Source organism: Oncorhynchus kisutch, linkage group LG21, assembly GCF_002021735.2.
Source record: "Oncorhynchus kisutch isolate 150728-3 linkage group LG21, Okis_V2, whole genome shotgun sequence".
NCBI classification, from domain to species: domain Eukaryota; kingdom Metazoa; phylum Chordata; class Actinopteri; order Salmoniformes; family Salmonidae; genus Oncorhynchus; species Oncorhynchus kisutch.
In genome coordinates, this window is record NC_034194.2 from 39,061,895 (window position 1) to 39,086,090 (window position 24,196).

The 24,196-nt window shown below is 44.6% G+C and overlaps 1 protein-coding gene across 2 annotated transcripts; it reads left to right on the plus strand.

Moving 5' to 3' along the window:
- The first annotated feature begins 714 nt into the window (after window positions 1-714).
- LOC109866447 (thrombospondin-1) lies at window positions 715-18,973 on the plus strand. 2 transcript variants are annotated; one of them, XM_031800725.1, is made up of 22 exons: window positions 715-908; window positions 1,098-1,182; window positions 1,443-2,002; window positions 2,291-2,366; window positions 2,972-3,064; window positions 3,912-4,021; window positions 4,714-4,839; window positions 6,826-6,922; window positions 8,498-8,671; window positions 8,904-9,080; window positions 9,398-9,571; window positions 10,087-10,367; window positions 10,850-11,068; window positions 11,281-11,388; window positions 12,290-12,449; window positions 13,152-13,270; window positions 16,288-16,522; window positions 16,797-17,024; window positions 17,210-17,481; window positions 17,610-17,707; window positions 18,097-18,236; window positions 18,397-18,973. In XM_031800725.1, exons 2-22 carry the CDS (start codon window positions 1,119-1,121, stop codon window positions 18,402-18,404), a joined length of 3,519 nt encoding a protein of 1,172 aa, XP_031656585.1. In that variant the 5' UTR covers window positions 715-908; window positions 1,098-1,118; the 3' UTR covers window positions 18,405-18,973. The 2 variants fall into 2 exon arrangements, with proteins under 2 accessions (XP_031656585.1, XP_031656584.1); XM_031800724.1 differs by lacking the exon at window positions 18,397-18,973 and having other exon boundaries at window positions 18,097-18,265.
- Window positions 18,974-24,196: the final 5,223 nt, after the last annotated feature.

The window sequence follows — 24,196 nt, forward strand, 5'->3', positions numbered from 1 at the left end:
GGCAATAGTACAGCACATCTGTGTGTGTGTGGATTGAATCGCAAATCCAGGCGTTCTCTCATTCATATGATTGCAGCACAGGCCTCGGCGCCTCTCTAGTGAACTCACAACGGCTTCTAGCGGACAAACTTGGAACAGCAGCAAGGAATAAATAAAAAACCCCAATTGACTGACTGAGCATCCTCTCGCAAATTCCTGAAGCCAGTCTGGTGAATAAATAAGACCATATTTTCGCTCTAGGAATTGATTCGCATTTCCATATTAATCCAACTTTCTCCATAAGAAAATAACACTGATAATCAGTTACCTATTTTGGTGAGACCACTATTGATAAGCAAGTGTAAGAATTAAGCATAAACTTAATCAAACATGAGCAAAAAGGTTTAAAAATAGAGAAGATTATTATTATTTTATTTTTTACGAGAACATTTCAAACTGATGAGTAAACCAATAACGGGAAATGATGGTCTAATAAAGGTATGGATCCGGTCATGGAATTCGGCCTCTGGAATGTGGCGCGTTTTTTTTTCTATCTCCCCTCTCCCCTTGTGCGCTTCTGAATGGGACTCAGTGCGCTCCAGCGGCTCTACTTGCTGTGAGGTAAGAACATAAGCTCATCCCTTTTCCCTTCCACCATCTGATTGGGCGAGACGCGTTCTTAGGAATGTCATGAAACTATTTAAATAGTACTTTGTCCCCTGGCTTACAGTTAGGTTCTTAGCTTCAGATACCAGAGAGAAGATTTTGCCTGTCAATTAAAGCAACACAAGAAACGTACTTTCTGCATCTTATATCGGACTCCTTTCCATTAAAAATTAACAAGAAATTGTTTTTATCTTGTGGATTATTATTGGATTTCCATTTCTATTTGGATTTGACTGTTTCTCTCTGCTGTTTTCATTCAACAGGTGGGTTAACAATATTTCGATTTTTCTTTCAACGAATCCAGCCTATATCAAGACATATGTTTCAAATATTGTCTTATTATACTAAATAATAATATGCGTTTGGATTATTGTTTATTATTATATTTAAATGTTATGTGTAAATATGAACTTTTGTGAAAAGTGGTTGACCTTATTTGCTGTTTTTCATAGGGAAAAAAACAGAGTTTGACCATGAAGTTGACAGGAATATTTCTGCTGTTGATGCTTTTGACCTGCGAGAGCGTTCGAGTTGCAGGTGAGATGCTTGTCTGATACTGTATGTTTGTCTAGAATTAACGGAGTTTCTAACGCTTCAACTTAAAACTCCATGAACTTAAAACGTATTTTTTTAAATATATTTTTTATTTTATTTATCCCCTTAATGTATTGATTGCGTTGGACATGGATTAACATAGAGAACTTTAGAGTTTCATTCCGCACAACAAAAATAATCAATGCCGAAGACATGCAGATAAAGACTAATTGCTCCCACTCATTCCCACGTCCCTCCCACAGAGAACCGAGACGACAATAGCGTGTACGACCTGTTCGAGCTGGTCCAAGTCTCCAAGAAGAACCACGGAGTGACCCTAGTGAAGGGCGACGACCCATACAGTCCCGCCTACAAGATCCTCAACCCGGACCTGATCCCCGAGCTCCCCGAGAGCTCCTTCAGGGACCTCATCGATTCCATCCACGCCGAGAGGGGCTTCCTCCTCCTGCTTAACTTCAAGCAGTTTAAGCGGACCAGGGGCTCCCTCTTGACCGTGGAGAAGCGGGACGGATCAGGAGCCGTGTTCGAGATTGTCTCGAATGGAAAAGCGAACACCCTGGATGTGGTTTTCTCCACCGTTAATAAGCAACAGGTGGTCTCGATAGAAGATGTGGACTTGGCGACGGGCCACTGGAAGAATATTACGCTGTTCGTGCAGGAGGACCGGGCGCAGCTGTATGTTGGCTGTGAGGAGGTGAACACGGCGGAACTGGACGCTCCCATCCAGAGCATCCTCACTCAGGAGACTCCCGCCACAGCGCGCCTCAGGATCGGGAAGGGAGCGGTGAAGGACCGGTTCATGGTAAGTGGAGCGCGCAGAGCACATGACGCACGGCATTACACATAATGGATACAGATGATATAAGTGATCGAGTTGTTTTAGATGTTAGTAAGTGTTGAATTTAGTATTGTGTGACACTTAAATTCATAAAAAATGATGTGCATAAAACCTATAGACCCATCCATAAAATGTATTCGATACACCATATTGGAAACCCTTGTATGATCCATAAAGTCCTATATTTGTTGCGTAAATGTCGAATGACAGTGACTGCAATACTCGAGCTAAAATGGCCATTGATTCTCACAGGGGGTGCTCCAAAACGTGCGCTTTGTCTTTGGAACCACTTTGGACGCGATTCTGCGCAACAAGGGATGTCAAAACTGTAAGTAGCCTAATCATGAACAGAAAGCATATTTGCGTGTTTACCCATGCACCACTGGTTATTCTTCTAAAGCCACCAAGCATTCTATAAGACATGCTTATGATTGCTTAAGAGCCGAGTTATCTGTCATGGGAATGTTGCTAACAAAGTCACGTTTATGTTGCCATGGGAAAGCTGAAGTTTACAAGCACTTCAATGCCTCCTCAGGGCTGGGCACATTAACTCATTAACTTCATTGTGATCCAAGATAGTATAAGGCTGTAATGTTCTGTATTCAACTGAGTGTAGTTACATCTCATCCACCCTTATATCACCAATGAACCTTGGGGACAGTGTGTCTGTTGTGGTCTGCTGTGGTCTAGTGGGTATTGCCATTACAGTTTACATTGCTCTAAACATTCTCTCTTTTTGTTTCTCCCTTCCTCCCTCTTCCTCCCACCCTACTCTGTCTCACTCCTTTTCCCCTGTCTCCCTCCCTCCCCCCCCTCGCTTCCACTCTTTCCACTCTCCCTCCCTCTCCCCTCTCCCTTCTATCCCCTCCCTCCCTCCCTCTCTCTTTCGCTCTCCCTCCCTCCTTCTCCCCCTCATCTCCCTCCCTCCCTCAGCTGTTCTGACTGATGAGATCGTCCTTATCGACGACACCATCAATGGGTCCAGCCCTGCCATTAGGACGGACTACACTGGCCACAAAACTAAAGGTAAACACAACTGCTGCTGCTTATTATTATAAACCCTGTATAAACCCTGTATAAACCTTGTATAAACTCTCCCGAAAAGGGTTCCATATACAGAATAGAACAGAACAGAACAGCATAGAATAGAATATGACAGCATATAATAGAATAGAACAGCAAAGAACAGCATATAATAGAACAGCAGCATAGAATATAACAGCATAGAATAGAACAGCAGCATAGAATAGAACAGCATAGAATAGAACAGCAGCATAGAATATAACAGCATAGAATAGCAGCATAGAATATAACAGCATAGAATAGAACAGCAGCATAGAATATAACAGCATAGAATAGAACAGCAGCATAGAATATAACAGCATAGAATAGAACAGCAGCATAGAATATAACAGCATAGAATAGAACAGCAGCATAGAATAGAACAGCAGCATAGAATATAACAGCATAGAATAGCAGCATAGAATATAACAGCATATAATAGAATAGAACAGCAAAGAACAGCATATAATAGAATAGAACAGCATATAATATAATAAAGCAGCATAAAATAGAATAGAACAGCAGCATAGAATATAACAGCATAGAATAGAACAGCATAGAATAGAACAGCAGCATAGAATATAACAGCATAGAATAGAACAGTATGGAATAGAACAACATAGAACAGCATAGAAGCATAGAAGCATAAGAAGAAAGTAAATTATTCTATTCTATTCTACTGTCAGCAGTTGTCTGTAGCTGTAGTGAGTTGAACATTAGTCTGGAAGCCTTCATGTACATTGATAGTGAAACTGTATTTCCCATGGAATTCACATATCTCCATATATCTCTGTGTTTTCCCTCCCTCCAGACCTGCAGATGATCTGTGGGTTCTCCTGTGAGGACCTGGCTGGCATGTTCAAGGAATTGAAGGGGCTGGGAGTGGTGGTGAAGGAGCTGTCCAATGAGCTACGCAAAGTGGTGAGGAAACACACCTGACTCCTGAACCAGATGTCTGTCTGTCTGTCTGTCTGTCTGTCTGTCTGTCTGTCTGTCTGTCTGTCTGTCTGTCTGTCTGTCTGTCTGTCTGTCTGTCTGTCTGTCTGTCTGTCTGTCTGTCTGTCTGTCTGTCTGTCTGTCTGTCTGTCTGTCTGTCTGTCTGTCTGTGTCGTCTGTCTGTGTCTGTCTGTCTGTCTGTCTGTCTGTCTGTCTGTCTGTCTGTCTGTCTGTCTGTCTGTCTGTCTGTCTGTCTGTCTGTCTGTCTGTGTCGTCTGTCTGTGTCTGTCTGTCTGTCTGTCTGTCTGTCTGTCTGTCTGTCTGTCTGTCTGTCTGTCTGTCTGTCTGTCTCTGTCTGTCTGTCTGTCTGTGGCATGATAGTCTGCAACAAACTGTTTGGCCTTGCTTAGCATACTGGCCTACCAGCACCAACTCTGGCTAGTCTGTCAAACTGCACGTTAGTTCATTAATTAAATCAAATTAGGTATGCTTTTCTAACTAGCTTTCATTTGAAAGGCTTCTTAATGCTAAACAATAATTCTCAAAGACCTGATTCTCTTTTTCAAACCACTTGGGCTATTGACAACTGAAGAGTGAAACAGTGTGTGAATTTGAAACCCTTTCTCATCCAGTATTCATATCGGAGTGTATGCTTCCTTCCTTCCTGTCTCCTTCAGACGGACGAGAACAAGTTTTTGATGAACAGAGTTGGGATCCACAGTGGAGTCTGTCTGCACAACGGCATCGTCCACAAGAACAAGGCCGAGTGGACCGTCGACGACTGTACCGAGTGCACCTGTCAAGTAAGGGCCAAAGTCGTGAGAGTTTGTGTGGATGGGGAGGGTAGTGGGGTAGTGTGTGTGTGTGTGTGTGTATGTGTGTGTGTGTGTGTGTGTGTGTGTGTGTGTGCACGCACCTACGTTTGCACTCTCAGACAGGCACTTGCAAACACATACTCATCCCCACTCAGCAAGTGCCCGCTCGCTACTCAAAACCTGTCTGTCATCTGGACAGTAATTGGGTTGGAGGAAGAGGCTGGCATCAAGCCAACAGTGGGTGCTGTAGTGAAGTGACCATGCATGGCTCACCACTCTAGTGAACAGACAGAGCCTGAACAGGCCCACTATAGGCCCTGGTCAAAAGTAGCGCACCATATAGAGAATAGGGTACCTCCTCATCTCTAATTACCTCCTCATCTCTAATTACCTCCTCATCTCTAATTACCTCCTCAGCTCTAATTACCTCCTCAGCTCTTCTCAGCAGCTCCTCATCTCTAATTACCTCCTCAGGTCTTCTCAGCAGCTTCTCGTCTCTAATTACCTCCTCAGCTCTTCTCAGCAGCTCCTCGTCTCTAATTACCTCCTCAGCTCTTCTCAGCAGCTCCTCATCTCTAATTACCTCATCATCTCTAATTACCTCCTCATCTCTAATTACCTCCTCATCTCTTCTCAGCAGCTCCTCATCTCTAATTACCTCCTCAGCTCTTCTCAGCAGCTTCTCGTCTCTAATTACCTCCTCAGCTCTTCTCAGCAGCTCCTCATCTCTGATTACCTCCTCATCTCTAATTACCTCTGCATCTCTAATTACCTCCTCATCTCTAATTACCTCCTCAGCTCTTCTCAGCAGCTTCTCGTCTCTAATTACCTCCTCAGCTCTTCTCAGCAGCCCCTCGTCTCTAATTACCTCCTCAGCACTTCTCAGCAGCTCCTCATCTCTAATTACCTCCTCAGCTCTTCTCAGCAGCTCCTCATCTCTAATTACCTCCTCAGCTCTTCTCAGCATCTCCTCATCTCTAATTACCTCCTCAGCTCTTCTCAGCAGCTCCTCGTCTCTAATTACCTCCTCAGCTCTTCTCAGCATCTCCTCATCTCTAATTACCTCATCTCTAATTACCTCCTCAGCTCTAATTACCTCCACAGGTCTTCTCAGCAGCTCCTCATCTCTTATTACCTCCTCAGCTCTTCTCAGCAGCTCCTCATCTCTGATTACCTCCTCAGCTCTTCTCAGCAGCTCCTCATCTCTTATTACCTCCTCAGCTCTTCTCAGCAGCTCCTCATCTCTAATTACCTCCTCAGCTCTTCTCAGCAGCTCCTCATATCTGATTACCTCCTCAGCTCTTCTCAGCAGCTCCTCATATCTGATTACCTCCTCAGCTCTTCTCAGCAGCTCCTCGTCTCTAACTACCCCCCTCACCTCTAATTACCTCCTCATCTCTAATTACCTCCTCAGCAGCTCCTCAACTCTAATTACCTCTCAGCTCTTCTCAGCAGCTTCTCATCTCTAATTAACAACATATTTAAAACAGAGCTTTAGCTCAGACAAGTGGCCCACAGACAGGAAGACACAGAGTGCTACTGTATTCAATAAAAACTGCTGCAGACAAATCTGCTCTGCCAGCAGTATCACCTTTCTCCTCATAATCCCCTTGTCTCTTGGGCTCTCTTGATCTGTGAATCAACTGGCCGGGATGTTAGTATGCTTCATTATACAGATATATTGAACGTTCTGTCCATCAAGGCAAACTAATGCCCTTCTTTTGGTAGATAGATTTTTAGTTTTTTGGGGTCGTCAGTGCCCAGTTCAACCCTCCACCGACTGTTTGGCCGTATTCCTACTACCCTGACCCAGTGGGCAGGTGCTGGTTGGTCCACAGGGTGTCTCTGGCTCCAGCCGCTGATCTTCTCATTGTACTGACCCAAGTTGGTCCAGGTGCAGAAAAGGGGGAACTTACTGTATGTCATTAACGTCCTGATTCCTTGTGATTCTTTGTCTCCGCCCCTTTTTTGTAGAACTCTGCCACCGTGTGCCGTAAGATCTCCTGCCCCCTGATCCCGTGTGCCAACGCAACCGTGCCCGATGGAGAGTGCTGCCCGCGCTGTGGAACACGTGAGTTCCAACCCTAGAATTACAATGATTGGTTCTGATTCTATGGTTCTATTTGTGTGCCTCCAACTCCATACAAGAAGTAACATTCCGGCACAAACAAAGATTCACCTCACGTTCAAGGAAGTCTATATACAGTATTACGAACCAGAGGTTTATTCTATTCTAAAGCCATTGATAGCCTGAGTTGTCCCTCAATGTCTTTAAGACAAACAGGTCATTTAAACAGCACTCCATTTACTGCCATCTACTCGGATTCTATTTGCCAAATAAAGACAAATTCATTTTAAGGGTGATTTATATCTCCTAGCTTGTTAATAATGTATGAAAAGGCTGTTATGTGTCAGAACACTGTATAGAGGAATGGTCCAAATTTCCTCCTGACCATTGTGCAGGTCTGATCAGCAACCACAGAAAACGTTTGGTTGAGGTTATTGCTGCCGAAGGAGGGTCAGCCAGTTATTAAATCCAAGGGTTCACATACTTTTCCCACCCTGCACAGTGAATGTTTACACGGTGTGTTTAATGAAGACACGAAAAACATCCACCCAAAACATCTTTAATCTTCAGCTTGTAATGGCTATAATTGGGACAAATTGGTTTAAGTGGGATGGAAAATTTCTCTGTTTACCAAATGCATCCTAGACATTTTCCACATACCTAAGAGGGCTGGGCCGCAGTGGCCCCTAAAACCTAAAGAAAGGCAGACAACCACACTCATCAGTACCTTGGACAACGTTATGACATGGTCCCTGGTTTCCTTTTTACAAGTAACAGCAGTCAATGGGGATCACTGTGCATTCAGCTTCTTAGACGGACTTTCCCATTTTTACCAGCTTCCCTTTGGCCTCTCTAACTCTCCTGAACTCCCAGGGGAGGCCGTCTCTTTAACTCTACCAACACACAGGCACACACACACACACACGGACACAGACATGCACAGGCGACACACACACACACAGGCACACACAAACAGGCACACACAAACACATACACTCATCCCAGGGCTAAATCGCGTACATTAGACCGGAGATTTTAACCCTCATTTACTGCGAAGGGTGGGGTGGGGGGGGCTTGTGGTCTCTGCAGTCCAATAAGCTCATTGTCTCCCTCTCTCCCTCTCCTTTCTCCCTCCACTCCCTCTATCTCTCCCTCTCTTCCTCCCTTCCTCCTCTCCATCCCTTCTCTCCCTCCTTCTCTCTCTCTCCTTCTCTTCCTCCCTTCCTCCCTTCCTACTCTCCCTCCTCTCCCTCCCTTCTTTCCCTCCTTCTCTCTCTCTCTCTCTCTCTCTCTCTCTCTCTCTTCCTCCCTTCCTCCTCTCCCTCCCTTCTCTCCCTCCTTCTCTCTCTCTCCCTCTCTTCCTCCCTTCCTCCTCTCCCTCCCTTCTCTCCCTCCTTCTCTCTCTCTCTCCCTCTCTTCCTCCCTTCCTCCTCTCCCTCCCTCCCTCCCTCCCTTCTCTCCCTCTTTCTCTGTCTTTCTCCTTCTCTTCCTCCCTTCCTCCTCTCCCTCCTTCTCTCTCTCTCTCTCCCTCTCTTCCTCCCTTCCTCCTCTCCCTCCCATCTCTCGCTCTCTCCATAGCGAGTGACTATGCGGAGGACGGCTGGTCCCTGTGGTCTGAATGGACGCACTGTTCCGTGTCTTGTGGGCGGGGAATTCAGCAGAGAGGCCGCTCCTGCGACCGCATCAACAACAACTGCGAGGGAACCTCGGTCCAAACCAGGGACTGCTACCTTCAGGAGTGTGACAAACGCTGTGAGTTCAGTATTCTATACACATTCAAATCTACCGACCAAATCACATTCATCAATTGTCACATAGAAACTTGTTTCACGTACTTTTATCGCCAACTTGTATTGATGGTGACAGAAACGATGGACCACATCTAAGCCTTCAGCTGCAGATCAGCCAGCTGTGACTCCACAGAGCAACAACGCCATTTAACATTGACCCCTGACCCCTAACCTCTGCTCCTGTGACCCTCCAGTCAAGCAGGACGGTGCCTGGAGCCACTGGTCCCCCTGGTCATCCTGCTCGGTCACCTGTGGGGCTGGTGTCATCACCCGTATCCGCCTCTGTAACTCCCCCACACCCCAGCTGGAAGGCAAGGACTGCCAAGGAGAGGGAAGACAGACTGAGACGTGCACCAAGTCACCCTGCCCAAGTAAGTACCATTACTCAAGGGTTTTAAGAACAAGACCTGGGTCACATGTCATTGTGATCATTTGACATTTAGTCAAAGGCTTTTTCATGCACCTCACACCCTGAAATATTTGCAGTCAAATGAATATCCTCTTTCATGTGGTACCCTGTCATTTAGCCTCCATTGCAGTCTGTATTTGTTCCTGGTTTGGCAAGTCAACGACCAAGGAGTTGGTTATTGCAGAAACAAAGATGGCATTTCAAAATGCCCCCTACCATCATGAAGAGCACCACAGTCACACCTGTATTGAAACCTCTGTCTCTCTACTTCCCCTTCAGTCAACGGTAACTGGGGACCCTGGTCGCTATGGGATACCTGCTCTGCCACCTGTGGGGGAGGAGCTCAGACACGTAAACGTCTCTGCAACGACCCCGCCCCTAAATATGGTGGTAAGGAGTGCCAGGGTGACTCCAAGGCCACTCAGCAGTGCAACAAGAACGCCTGTCCCATCGGTGAGTAGCAGGACAATGGTTGTGTCCGAAATGGCACCCTATTCCCTATATAGTGCGCTACTTTTGACCAGGACCTATAGGATAGTAGTGCACTACTTTTGACCAGGGCCTATAGGATAGTAGTGCACTACTTTTGACCAGGGCCTATAGGATAGTAGTGCACTACTTTTGACCAGGACCTATAGGATAGTAGTGCACTACTTTTGACCAGGGCCTATAGGATAGTAGTGCACTACTTTTGACCAGGGCCTATAGGGTAGTAGTGCACTATATAGGGCATAGGGTGCCATTTCAGATGCATACAATGTTTCTTAAAACTTAAGTACTGTGAATGATTACACAAATGTTAGGTTTTAGACTGTTTTAAGGTGAAAATAACACTTTTAAAAGTATTACTTTTAATGCTTTTAATGATTTTAGGGCTTATAAAACACTTTGTTTTACACGTATAACTTAACACTAGTACTTAAAGCAGTCAGTACACAGTACTTACAAGCTCGTGTCTCTCTCCTCAGATGGCTGTCTGTCCAACCCTTGCTTCCCTGGGACCAAGTGCACCAGCTTCCCTGATGGAACATGGAGGTGTGGAAAATGCCCCTCTGCTTACTCTGGTGACGGCATCAAGTGCAAGGACATTGATGAGTGCAAAGAGGTTCCTGACGCTTGCTTCGTGTTCAACGGAGTCCACCGCTGTGAGAACACTGACCCTGGTTACAACTGTCTGCCCTGTCCTGCACGCTACTCTGGACCTCAGCCCTTCGGCAGGGGAGTGGAGGAGGCCACCGCCAGGAAACAGGTTAGTACTGGTAAAGTGTTGTGATCATTGTCCTCTTAGACCGTACCTCTGGTGTCAGCTGATTTAGAATTAGGAATTTAGAATTAGAAATTTAGAATTAGGAATTTAGAATTTAGAATGAGGAATTTAACATTTAGAATTAGGAATTTAGAATGAGGAATTTAGAATTAGGAATTTAGAATTAGGAATTTAGAATTTAGAATGAGGAATTTAACGTTTAGAATTAGGAATTTAGAATGAGGAATTTAGAATTTAGAATTTAGAATTTAGAATTTTGAATTTTGAATTTTGAATTTTGAATTTTGAATTTTGAATTTTGAATTTTGAATTTTGAATTTACAAGATCATAGATTCCTTGAAAAAGCTATGCTTTTCTCTGTCCCGATCATACTGCCAATTGTTGCCCTCTAAACAAAGGCAGGGAGGTTATCCACGATATTTCCTGGCTCGTCTGATCAATTCTTCACTTCCTCCCCCTCCAGGTGTGTACACCACGTAACCCCTGCCTGGATGGGAGCCACGACTGCAACAAGAACGCCCGCTGTAACTACCTGGGACAATTTGCCGACCCCATGTACCGCTGTGAGTGTAAGCCTGGCTATGCTGGAAATGGACACATCTGTGGTGAGGACACAGACCTGGACGGATGGCCCAACCAAGACCTGGTCTGTGTGGAGAACGCCACCTACCACTGCAAGAAGGTATGCAGGGGCCTGACATGTAGAGGTTCTTGAAAAGGCCCAGCTTGGTATTTAACTAGAGAAGAACTCACATACCTTATAATGTGCAGATAATGACTATTACACAGATCAATAATGTTCTACAGAAAACACACGAGTGGTTCGTTCACTGTCCGACAGGACTGTTCATCGTGTGCACTGTTTGGCCTTATGGTGTACACTTTCTTTTGTAGGACAACTGCCCCAACCTTCCCAACTCAGGCCAAGAAGACTACGACAAGGATGGTGTTGGTGACGCTTGTGACAACGATGATGACAATGATGGTATTGCTGACGACAGGGTAAGTGAGGAAGTGATTACCTCATTCATTCATTCAGTAATTGAAGGTCTGTAATTGAAAGTCCCCACCCCTTACTGAGACAAATATAATTCATATTTATTCAGGTTATGCTGAATGTGTGTGTGTGTGTGTGTGTGTGTGTGTGTGTGTGTGTGTGTGTGTGTGTGTGTGTGTGGTGTGTGTGTGTGTGTGTGTGTGTGTGTGTGTGTGTGTGTGTGTGTGTGTATGTGTGTGTATGTGTGTGCGTGCGTGTGCGTGCGTGTGCGTGCGTGTGTGTGTGCGTGCCTGCGTGCGTGCCTGTGTGCGTGCATGCGTGCATGTGCGTGTGAGTGTGTTCAGATTTGGCAGTGGGCAATGATTGTGGTTTTACATTCATCATTCATGCTGTGAAATAAAACAACTGAGCAGAAAGCAAGCGTTTATTTGCCCTCAGAGCCAAACCTCAAATTCCAACACTGAGGTAACACTCTGAATGAGACGCAGTGTAATATGCTAGTCCTAACCTTATATTTGGGACGGGGCCTAAATATAAGACTCACTTTCATCCACCCTCTCTCTCTCTGCAGGGTACACAGACCACAGCAAGTTAATATATCATGTCAGAGATGTTTTCCTGAGCAGTGGACACTGGGTTTATTATTCTAGTAACTGAACTGTGCCCTCTCTCTCTCCCTTTCCCCCTCTCTCTCTCTCTCTCTCTCCTTCCCCCTCTCTCTCTCTCTCCCTCTCTCTCTCCCTCTCTCTCTCTCTCTCTCTCTCTCTCTCTCTCTCTCTCTCTCTCTCTCTCTCTCTCTCTCTCTCTCTCTCTCTCTCTCTCTTTCTCTCTCTCTCTCTCTCTCTCTCTCCCTCACTCTCTCTCTCTCTCTCTCCCTCTCTCTCTCCCTCTCTCCCCTCTCTACAGGATAACTGTCCATTCGTGTACAACCCCAGGCAATATGACTATGACAGAGATGATATTGGAGATCGTTGTGATAACTGTCCTTACAACAGCAACCCTGACCAGACCGACACAGACAACAACGGGGAAGGAGACGCCTGCTCTGTGGACATTGATGGAGATGGTGAGACTATTTGAATCCTGTTCTGTATAATATAGGCGCTATAGAACATCTAGGCATCAACTCGCTACAAAGAGCACAACAAATCTAATCAAATCAAATGTATTTATATAGCCCTTCGTACATCAGCTGATATCTCAAAGTGCTGTACAGAAACCCAGCCTAAAACCCCAAACAGCAAGCAATGCAGGTGTAGAAGCACGGAGAACACAACAGAGGTAGAACACAACAGAGGTAGAACACAACAGAGGTAGAACACAACAGAGGTAGAACACAACAGAGGTAGAACACAACAGAGGTAGAACACAACAGAGGTACAAAACACAATCATAGAGAACAAACCTGTTCTTCAGTAAAAAGGTCCTCAATCAGCTTTCTGAATTGCCCTAGAGACACCAGTTCACCCACATTTAGTTTAGACAAGTAAGGTGGAAAAACCAAAAACTCAAAGCAGATTTACACATCCCTGAAACAGGGTCTGCTAACTCGTACATCTGTATGTTAATAAGGAAGTAAGGTACGACAGAAGTTTGTGCAAGAGGATTTAATAAACCAAAAGAGTGCAATGCATCGATCTACAAGGCTTCAAAGAGGAACGGCTTACTTTCTGATACAGAAGCAAGCAGTCCATTACAACAACGGCTAGGTTTTCCCTCACCTTCCTCATCTCATCCTGAATAACAACAACTGCGATTGGTCCAACAGGTATTCTGAATGAGAAAGACAACTGCCCGTACGTCTACAACGTGGACCAGAAAGACACTGACCTGGACGGTGTGGGAGACATGTGTGACAACTGTCCTCTGGAACACAACCCTGACCAGGTGTGTATACGTACACTCACAACCCATTCTACACACACACACACACACACACGCACGCGCACACACACACACACGCACACACACATGCACGCGCACACGCACGCGCACACGCACACACGCACGTGCACACGCACACACATACACACACACACATACACACACACGCACGCGCACACGCACACACATACACACACACACACACATACACACACACACACACACAACAAACGTGTGCAAACAGAAACGCATGAGCGTACAGGTACACATGCATGCCACTGTCACAAACACCTCTAATTTGCATACATCTGTCTGGTGCGGCATGTCTGTCATTCTAGAAGAACACTGTTGTGTGAGAGCTGTAATGAGTAACTGTAATGAGTAGCTGTAATGAGTAGCTGTAATGAGTAACTGTAATGAGTAGCTGTAGTGGGTAGCTGTAATGAGTAGCTGTAATGGGTAGCTGTAATGAGTAGCTGTAATGAGTAGCTGTAATGAGTAGCTGTAATGAGTAGCTGTAATGAGTAGCTGTAATGGGTAGCTGTAATGAGTAGCTGTAATGAGTAGCTGTAATGAGTAGCTGTAACGGGTAGCTGTAAAGAGTAGCTGTAATGAGTAGCTGTAATGGGTAGCTGTGAGTAGCGCTAGACTGTATCACAAAACTGTATCACTAGACTGTATTACTAGACTGTTTCACTAGACTGTATCACTAGACTGTATCACTAGACTGTATCACTAGACTGTTTCACTAGACTGTATCACTAGACTGTATCACTAGACTGTATCACTAGACTGTTTCACTAGACTGTATCACTAGACTGTTTCACTAGACTGTATCACTAGACTGTTTCACTAGACTGTATCACTAGACTGTATCACTAGACTGTATCACTAGACTGTTTTACTAGACTGTATCACTAGACTGTATCACTAGACTGTTTCACTAGACTGTATCACTAGACTGTATCACTAGACTGTACCACTAGACTGTATCACTAGACTGTATCACTAGACTGTATCACTAGACTGTATCACTAGACTGTACCACTAGACTGTATCACTAGACTGTATCACTAGACTGTATCACTAGACTGTATAACTAGACTGTTTTACTAGACTGTATCACTAGACTGTATCACTAGACTGTATCACTAGACTGTATCACTAGACTGTACCACTAGACTGTATCACTAGACTGTATTACTAGACTGTTTCACTAGACTGTATCACTAGACTGTACCACTAGACTGTATCACTAGACTGTATTACTAGACTGTTTCACTAGACTGTATCACTAGACTGTATCACTAGACTGTATCACTAGACTGTATCACTAGACTGTATCACTAGACTGTTTCACTAGACTGTATCACTAGACTGTTTCACTAGACTGTATCACTAGACTGTTTCACTAGACTGTATCACTAGACTGTATCACTAGACTGTATCACTAGACTGTATCACTAGACTGTTTTACTAGACTGTATCACTAGACTGTATCACTAGACTGTTTCACTAGACTGTATCACTAGACTGTATCACTAGACTGTACCACTAGACTGTATCACTAGACTGTATCACTAGACTGTATCACTAGACTGTTTTACTAGACTGTATCACTAGACTGTATCACTAGACTGTTTCACTAGACTGTATCACTAGACTGTACCACTAGACTGTATCACTAGACTGTATCACTAGACTGTACCACTAGACTGTATCACTAGACTGTTTCACTAGACTGTATCACTAGACTGTATCACTAGACTGTATCACTAGACTGTATCACTAGACTGTTTTACTAGACTGTATCACTAGACTGTATCACTAGACTGTTTCACTAGACTGTATCACTAGACTGTACCACTAGACTGTATCACTAGACTGTATCACTAGACTGTACCACTAGACTGTATCACTAGACTGTATCACTAGACTGTATCACTAGACTGTACCACTAGACTGTACCACTAGACTGTATCTTACAACGGGATTCATCTAGGGGGAAATGGGAATATACACAAATCCAAGTCCTCCCTTCAGTCCTCCCTCCCCTTCCTACCGCATTTTTTCATCCCTCCATCGCTCCCTTTCTTTCCTCCTTCCTTCCCTTCCTCCCTCCATCCCGCCGTCACTCTCCTTGTGCGAGATTGTAAAAACTCTGTGTAATGTGTGTAGTCCTGCCAAGCAGCAGGCACAGGTGATTCCCATCTGCAGGGGAATGTCTAGCATGTTTCAGTCTGGGGAAAGATAGGCCTACTGGCGTTAGCAGAGCAGATGGGAGATGGGAGATGGGAGGATAAAGGAGGACTGGAGGGAAAAGAGAGGAGGAGGAGGAGGAGAGAAGAGGTGTGTTTAGTGTTGGTTGATTGTCAGCAGATTAAAATCGACACCAGAATTATCTTGACAGGTTTAAAGAGGTCAGAGTGATTGGAGTCCATTATGAAAGGAGGTGGGGTGAGGAGTGGGGGAGGAAGAGTAGATGGGGAGGGGGAGGGGGAGGGGGAAGGAGGAGTGGGGAATGAGGAGTGGGGAGGAAGAGTAGAGGGGGAGGAGGAGTGGGGGAGAAAGAGTAGAGGGGTAGGAGGAGTGGGGGAGGAAGAGTAGAGGGGGAGAAGGAGTAGAGGGGGAGGGGGAAGGAGGAGTGGGGGACGACGAGGGGGGAAGAAGAGTAGAGGGGGGGAAGAGTAGAGGGGGAGGAATAGTAGAGGGGGAGGGGGAAGAAGGAGTGGGGAACGAGGAGTGGGGGAGGAGGAGGAGGAGATATTGAAGAGATGATTGGTTGAACAGCTGGTACAGATGTAAATTAAAGGATTGGAGTCCAATATGAAAAGATGAGGGGAGGAGGAGTGGGGGAGGAAGAGGGGGAGATATTGAAGAGATGATTGGTTGAACAGCTGGTACAGATGTAAATAAAAGGATTGGAGTCCAATATGAAAAGATGAGGGGAGGAGGAGATATTGAAGAGATGATAGCTAGCATGCTAGCATGCTAACGTCAATCTCCATTTACCTCTACAGGTTGACTCTGATGACGACCGTGTGGGAGATAAGTGTGACAGCAACCAGGACATCGATGAAGATGGCCACCAGAACAACCTGGACAACTGCCCCTACATCCCCAACGCTAACCAGGCCGACCACGACAAAGACGGAAAGGGAGACGCCTGCGACCACGATGATGACAATGACGGGATCCCAGACGAGAAAGATAACTGCAGACTTGCCTTCAACCCTGACCAGATTGACTCCGATGGTGAGTGGCTCTAGAAGAGAGGAAATCTTGAGCAAAATGTAGACTGAAATCTTTAGCATAATCTTCAGAGTTGAGTACCCTTTTCAACTGATCAATTGGCTTAACAATTAGGTGGTTACTTGAATCAGTTTTGTTACTTCTTGCCTATAGCAAACACCCTTTGCATCCTTTAGCTCTTCAAGACCAGGCTTGATGACCATGGTCATGCATGATATCAGTGTTAATCTACTTAATGCTAAGACGTGTTATTTATCAAGTCTTCTATCTCTTCCAGGTGATGGTCGAGGAGACGCTTGCAAAGATGACTTTGACCAAGACAATGTGCCTGACATCTACGACGTGTGTCCGGAGAACTTTGACATCAGCGAAACGGACTTCAGGAAGTTCCAGATGGTTCCCCTGGACCCCAAGGGAACGTCCCAGATCGACCCCAACTGGGTGGTCAGACATCAGGGCAAAGAGCTGGTCCAGACCGTCAACTGTGACCCTGGCATTGCTGTTGGTGAGTGGATTGGTTGGTTTGGTTGGTTGGGTGGGTGGGTGAGTAGATGGATTGGTTAATTGGTTGACTGGTTGGTGGATGGCTTGATTGATACATGCTATGCTTTGGGACATCTCAAAACAACCCAAACCTAACTAAAAAAGACCATCCTCTCACTCTCATCTTCTCTGTTTCCCCGTTCCCAGGTTTTGATGAGTTCAACTCTGTGGACTTCAGTGGTACCTTCTTCATCAACACAGAGCGAGATGATGACTACGCCGGCTTTGTGTTCGGCTACCAGTCCAGCTCCAGGTTCTACGTGGTGATGTGGAAGCAGATCACACAGACCTACTGGAACAACAAACCCACCAAGGCTCAGGGATACTCAGGACTGTCCATCAAGGTGGTCAACTCCACTACTGGACCTGGTGAGCACCTCAGGAACGCTCTCTGGCACACTGGTAACACCCCAGGACAGGTAAGAAATAACCCCTATCGTCTTACATGCCTGAACACATACCCACACACACATAGGAAAAAACCTTCGGGAGTATAGGGTGACTACGCCATCTAACTTTAACCCTACGTTTCTTCTTTCTTCTGTAGGTGAAGACTCTTTGGCACGACCCCAAGAACATTGGCTGGAAAGACTTCACAGCCTACAGATGGCACCTGATCCACAGACCAAGAACAGGACACATCAGGTAAACACTGAAGCCTTGGCCTGGTGGAGATTTATGAGATTGAGAATGCCTAGACAAACCCCATGACTTACTAGACTTTAAAACGTTTTACTCCTTGGAGAACATTGGTCAAACTGCTTATAGACTTTCCACGGGGCGGCAGCGTAGCCTAGTGGTTAGAGCGTTGGACTAGTAACCGGAAGTTTGCAAGTTCAAACCCCCGAGCTGACAAGGTACAAATCTGTCGTTCTACCCCAGAACAGGCAGTTAACCCACTGTTCCTAGGCTGTCATTGAAAATAAGAATTTGTTCTTAACTGACTTGCCTAGTAAAAAAAATATACTTTCCATAATTGCTGTGTTTGTAGCATAGTTTATCTCACAAATCTTCTTATTGTATCTTTGTTTCAGAGTGGTCATGTACGAGGGGAAGAAGATCATGGCTGATTCTGGGAGCATATATGACAAGACGTACGCAGGCGGAAGACTAGGCCTCTTTGTCTTCTCGCAAGAGATGGTATACTTCTCAGACCTCAAGTATGAATGCAGAGGTAAGGAACAATGAACTTTCTATGTCTTACTAGAACTCCAACAGCAATTGTTTAGTGACATTTCTTTCACAATAGACCTATGTGAAGTACCTAACCACAACTTAACGCTTTCTCTTAACCTAATGCCTAACCTTGTGTCCTTTGTGTTTTTTCTTTCCAGATGCATAATTGCACGGAGCAAGAAGCTCTTGGAACAATGCACCTTTCTGTATAAATATGAACAATATGTATTCAGATGAAAAGTCCAGGGATTGTTTTTTTTCTGCTCTTCTTACTTCTGCGGCACGCACACTGGTGGGACCGAGGGGTAGGGCCTGGTGTGGTCAGCCTCAGGTTAAATTGACACTGGTTGGACAGAGAACCATTTGCTTTGCCTGAACGGGAGACCGGCCAATGTTACCAACCAACGTTACCAACCAACGACACCGACCGGCCGATCTCTCTCTGATCTTAAAGACCTCATTCAGCTCTGCGCAGGAGAGGCTCCCCATAGTCGACTATGCACTTCCAAACCTTTACATCTCTCTCTCTCTCTCTTTTTCTATCCATATCTCTTTTTCTGGAATGGACGTCCCAAAGAAAGACTATGTGATGTTCTGTTTATATTCTATCCATATCTCTTTTTCTGGAATGGACGTCCCAAAGAAAGACTATGTGATGTTCTGTTTATATTCTATCCATATCTCTTTTTCTGGAATGGACGTCCCAAAGAAAGACTATGTGATGTTCTGTTTATATTCTATCCATATCTCTTTTTCTGGAATGGACGTCCCAAAGAAAGACTATGTGATGTTCTGTTTATAAAAAAAAAACAGATCTACCCGGATGTAGATTCTGAACGATACGACTCTGAGGAAGGGGGGGGGGGGGGCTCAGAGGAGGAAGTGGGGGGGGGGGGTTGGGCTCAGAGGAGGAAGTGGGGGGGGTTTGGGCTCAGAGGAGGAAGTGGGGGGGGGGGGGGGTTGGGCTCAGAGGAGGAAGTGGGGGGGGTTTGGGCTCAGAGGAGGAAGTGGGGGGGGGGGTTGGGCTCAGAGGAGGAAGTGGGGGGGGTTGGGCTCAGAGGAGGAAGTGGGGGGGGGTTTGGGCTCAGATGAGGAAGTGGGGGGGGGTTGGGCTCAGAGGAGGAAGTGGGGGGGTTTGGGCTCAGAGGAGGAAGTGGGGGGTTTGGGCTCAGAGGAGGAAGTGGGGGGGTTTGGGCTCAGAGGAGGAAGTGGGGGGGTTTGGGCTCAGAGGAGGAAGTGGGGGGGTTTGGGCTCAGAGGAGGAAGTGGGGGGGGTTGGGCTCAGAGGAGGAAGTGGGAGGGGTTTGGGCTCAGAGGAGGAAGAAAGCAATAAGACTTTTTTCACTTAACTTTTTGTAAGAAAAGGGCTTGTGGCCATTGAAAGTCAGCTGCATAACAACAAGATATGGAGGGACGGTAACTTTGTGTGGATGTATGTTCGTTTATGTGTTTACATAAGAAGAAAGTGCTTGCTTTTACCCTTCTGTATGTGTACCCTTAGAGAAAAGTGTTTCAGAGGCGAAAGAAAACAAACCGAAATTAAAATGAGCCGAAATATTTTTGGGGTCAAATACAGGATTGCTTGTAGTCTTTTATGGCTGGCATTAGATTGATACTGTGTTTCAGTTGAAAGTGAACACAGTATAACTCAGGGTAAGATGGAAGCGGCCATCTTAGCATTGCAGAGATGACATGGGAGGGCCATGTGAAAAAGAGATGACATGGGAGGGCCATGTGAAAAAGAGCATTTCCAGAGCCAGTAAGCCCAAGACATTCTGTCAATTAAGACACATGTCATTTTGAACATTAAACGTTACAAATATTCAGTATGTATTTATTTTCCAAAAATCTAAAAAGATACAATTTTGGGTAAGATTACAAAACGGGGATCTCCCTCATCTTTAGAGGCTTTACACTTGATATTTAATTTATTAACTCTTGCCTACAGTGTAGGTACCAAACCGTTACAATACGTTGAGAACGTGAGAGATTCCCCCAGTGTTCCAACGATTCGGTCAGTCAGACTGGTGTCTTTGGTGTCTTTAGTGGGATTCTACTCTCCCCCTCTCTCTCCCTATAAGGAAACTATTATAGGGATTAGAATCCAGCCATGGTTAGAGCTAAGGCTCCTGAATCAGTGTGGTATGTATGTGACCTGTGTGCCTTTTCTTCTGAGAGAGATGAAAAAACAAAGGAACTCTTTGATCTACAAATATTACCTCATTGCTGTTGTATGATTCATTTGATCAAACAAAAAAGTTATTTTGTTCATTGCTTGCTTACAGAATACAAATTGATCCACATCTTATTGCTACTGTAGCATGAGTTTGTAAATAGTATTACTTTTCATTTCAAACCAGAATTCTCCCCACCATCCAACAACCCCCTGCAGTAAAATTTTAGTTTTTTTTTACACATATTTGAATATTTGCTTTCACATATGTCCTTTGTCCAGTGCTCTTTTTAATGAATAAATTATTATTCTGTTTTGTTCTGTCTTTGCTGTTCTGTGTGTGAGAGGTCGAATTTGTGTGTGTAGATAAATGCTATTTAAATAATGGATCAGGATTCGCTGCCTGATGAAGGGGGCGTATCCGTATGTATAAACGGTTTGCACACTGACGCGAGGATGGTCTGTTCTTTTTTTTTCATCTTTACTTTCAGTTTTTCGCTTCTTCGCTATTTTAACCCTTTTTTACCATTCTTTTCTGTAACAATTTAGTGATGCTTGTTGTCTGTAAACATTCTTTGCTTACTTGTACAATGCAACAACAACAACAAAAAACGCTGTTTTTATCCATAGCAAATATTTTGTTACATACTTCTGAAACAATAAATAGTTGTTTAAATCCTCAGTCTGTATGTTCACTACCGAGTCGTTGACCGAGTTGAGGTACCACAATGCACCCATTACAATGTCCTCATACAACATGTATTCTTGACTGCACATTACATATCTCATATTCTATTGTATATAATGGTGTGGTTTGAGTCTTGAATGCTGATTGGCTGACAGCCGTGTTACATCAGACCGCATACCACGGGTACGCTATAATTACGTTGGTAACCAGTTTATAATAGCAGTAAGGCACATCAGGGGTTTGTGGTATATCGACAATGTCCCACGGCTAAGGGCTGTGTCCAGGCACTCCGCGTTGCGTCGTGCTTAAGAACAGCCCTTAACCGTGGTATATTGGCCATTTACAACACCCCCTCTTGCCTTATTGCTTAAATATATACTGCATGCTTTTTATAAAGTCTAAATATAGTATATGGACATTGGCTGTGCAGCTAAGTAAGCTAAAAGTCCAAATGCAGAACACAATTCAGGTGACACCATGAACATCAACAGAGGTCCAGATATCTGCCTCAAAGTCAATGTTAGGCCCCTGTTTAAATAGGGCTGTGTCTATATACTGTCTTCTCTGTCCCTGTTAAAGACACACATGCCATCCTCAGGGGGGGAATGTAGCACGGTTCTCTGTTCCTAGATCTGTTTAATGAACATTGAAAGTCACTGTTATCATGGACAGACTGGAAACTTCCAAGTTGTCTCTCTTTGTGGTGCTGAGTGATTGATTCTTCTGCTGTACAGACATTATAGTAACTTCTGTGTGCGTATATCAATGTTTTGGTTGGAGACTACCTCTCTGAAGACAAATAGGTTGAAAAAACAGCCTCTCAAACCCCGTCAGCATGGTATTCTCCCAGAGCCACGGTCCGAGTCTCTAATGCAACCCTATTCCCTATATAGTGCACTACTTTTGACCAGAGCTGGCACCCTATTCCCTATATAGTGCACTACTTTTGACCAAAGCTGGCACCCTATTCCCTATATAGTGCACTACTTTAGACCAGAGCTGGCACCCTATTCCCTATATAGTGCACTACTTTAGACCAGAGCTGGCACCCTATTCCCTATATAGTGCACTACTTTAGACCAGAGCTGGCACCCTGGTCAAAAGTAGTGCACTATATAGGGAATAGGGTGCCATTTGGGACTGAAGAGTGGTCCATATTTCAGACCACTGGTCATCTGGCCCTGCGATAGAAGCACTGCCACATAGCCTACACAGAGTTAACACTTAAAATATCAACTTGTCCAGTAGTAAAAACAGATATACATCGGCAGTGTGGGGTGAATCCTGTTTTCCTGTTCCAATTGACATCATTATAGCAACTTAGAGAAATAGGAGAAATAGCCTATATACTGTGTAAAAAACAGTCTGTATAGGGTTTATCCAAGCTTAAAATACAATACGGACCAGTAGAATTGTTCCACCAAAGTTTTTTGCCAAATTTCCCATTGACATCCATGCATGACAGACAAAGGTTAGGAGGCAGGATTTGACACCTCTGTGAGGAGACATCTGATCAGAAAAACATCTTTGTGGTCATCAAGTGTATAGCGTGGTGACCTACAAACTGTCTTGGCTAGCCCATCTGCACGTAAACACCAACCGTTTTGAACAGAGGAACTCCCCCATTATCACAGCGTCTTTAAATTAGGAATCATTTCAAGTCTCAAACTGTAAGTACAATGAATCAACAATGGGCCTTAACTGGAGGGTCGAAATGTGGCTACTGGTTCAAAGGTCATCCACCCTAGAATTACTGGACATTCTGTAGCTCTCTGGTAGGTTTACCCTGTTGTGGAGGTTAGGGTGAAGAAGTGCACTCCCTTGCTGATGGACACTACCATTACATGCCAAGCCCTCAATTCATACCTCTCCACATGTTGTTGTCTTACAACATGAATTCAAAATGGATAAAAATTTTGTTTTTTACACAGCCACACACAATACCCCATAATGACAAAGTGAAAATGTTTAGTTTTTTTAGGAACATTTATTTGAAATTAAATACAGAAATATATCGTTTACATCAGTATTCACACCCCTCAGTCAATTCATTTTAGAATCACCTTTGGCAGCGATTACAGATACGCAAGACTCTATTATTATTTTTTTTTTCACCTTTATTTAACCAGGTAGGCAAGTTGAGAACAAGTTCTCATTTACAATTGCGACCTGGCCAAGATAAAGCAAAGCAGTTCGACACATACAGCAACACGAGTTGCACATGGAGTAAAACAAACATACAGTCAATAATACAGTAGAAACAAGTCTATATACGATGTGAGCAAATGAGGTGAGATAAGGGAGGTAAAGGCAAAAAAAGGCCATGGTGGCAAAGTAAATACAATATAGCAAGTAAAACACTGGAATGGTAGTTTTGCAATGGAAGATTGTGCAAAGTTGAAATAAAAATATTGGGGTGCAAAGGAGCAAAATAAATAAATAAATAAATACAATAAATTAAATACAGTTGGGAAAGAGGTAGTTGTTTGGGCTAAATTATAGGTGGGCTATGTACAGGTGCAGTAATCTGTGAGCTGCTCTGACAGTTGGTGCTTAAAGCTAGGGAGGGAGATAAGTGTTTCCAGTTTCAGAGATTTTTGTAGCTCGTTCCAGTCATTGGCAGCAGAGAACTGGAAGGAGAGGCGGCCAGAGAAAGAATTGGTTTTGGGGGTGACTAAAGAGATATACCTGCTGGAGCATGTGCTACAGGTGGGTGATGCTATGGTGACCAGCGAGCTGAGATAAGGGGGGACTTTACCTAGCAGGGTCTTGTAGATGACATGGAGCCATGGGTTTGGCGACGAGTATGAAGTGAGGGCCAGCCAACGAGAGAGTACAGGTCGCAATGGTGGGTAGTATATGGGCTTTGGTGACAAAACGGTTGGCACTATGAGCTTTGGACACCTGGATTGTACAATATTTGTCCATTATTCTATTTAAAATTATTCAAGCTCTGTCAAATTGGTTGTTGAACAGTACTAGACAACCATTTACAGGTCTTGCCATAGATGTTCAAGCTGATTTAGGTCAAAACTGTAAGTCAGGCACTCAGGAACATTCACTGTCGTCCTGGTAAACAACTCCAGTGTAGATTTGTC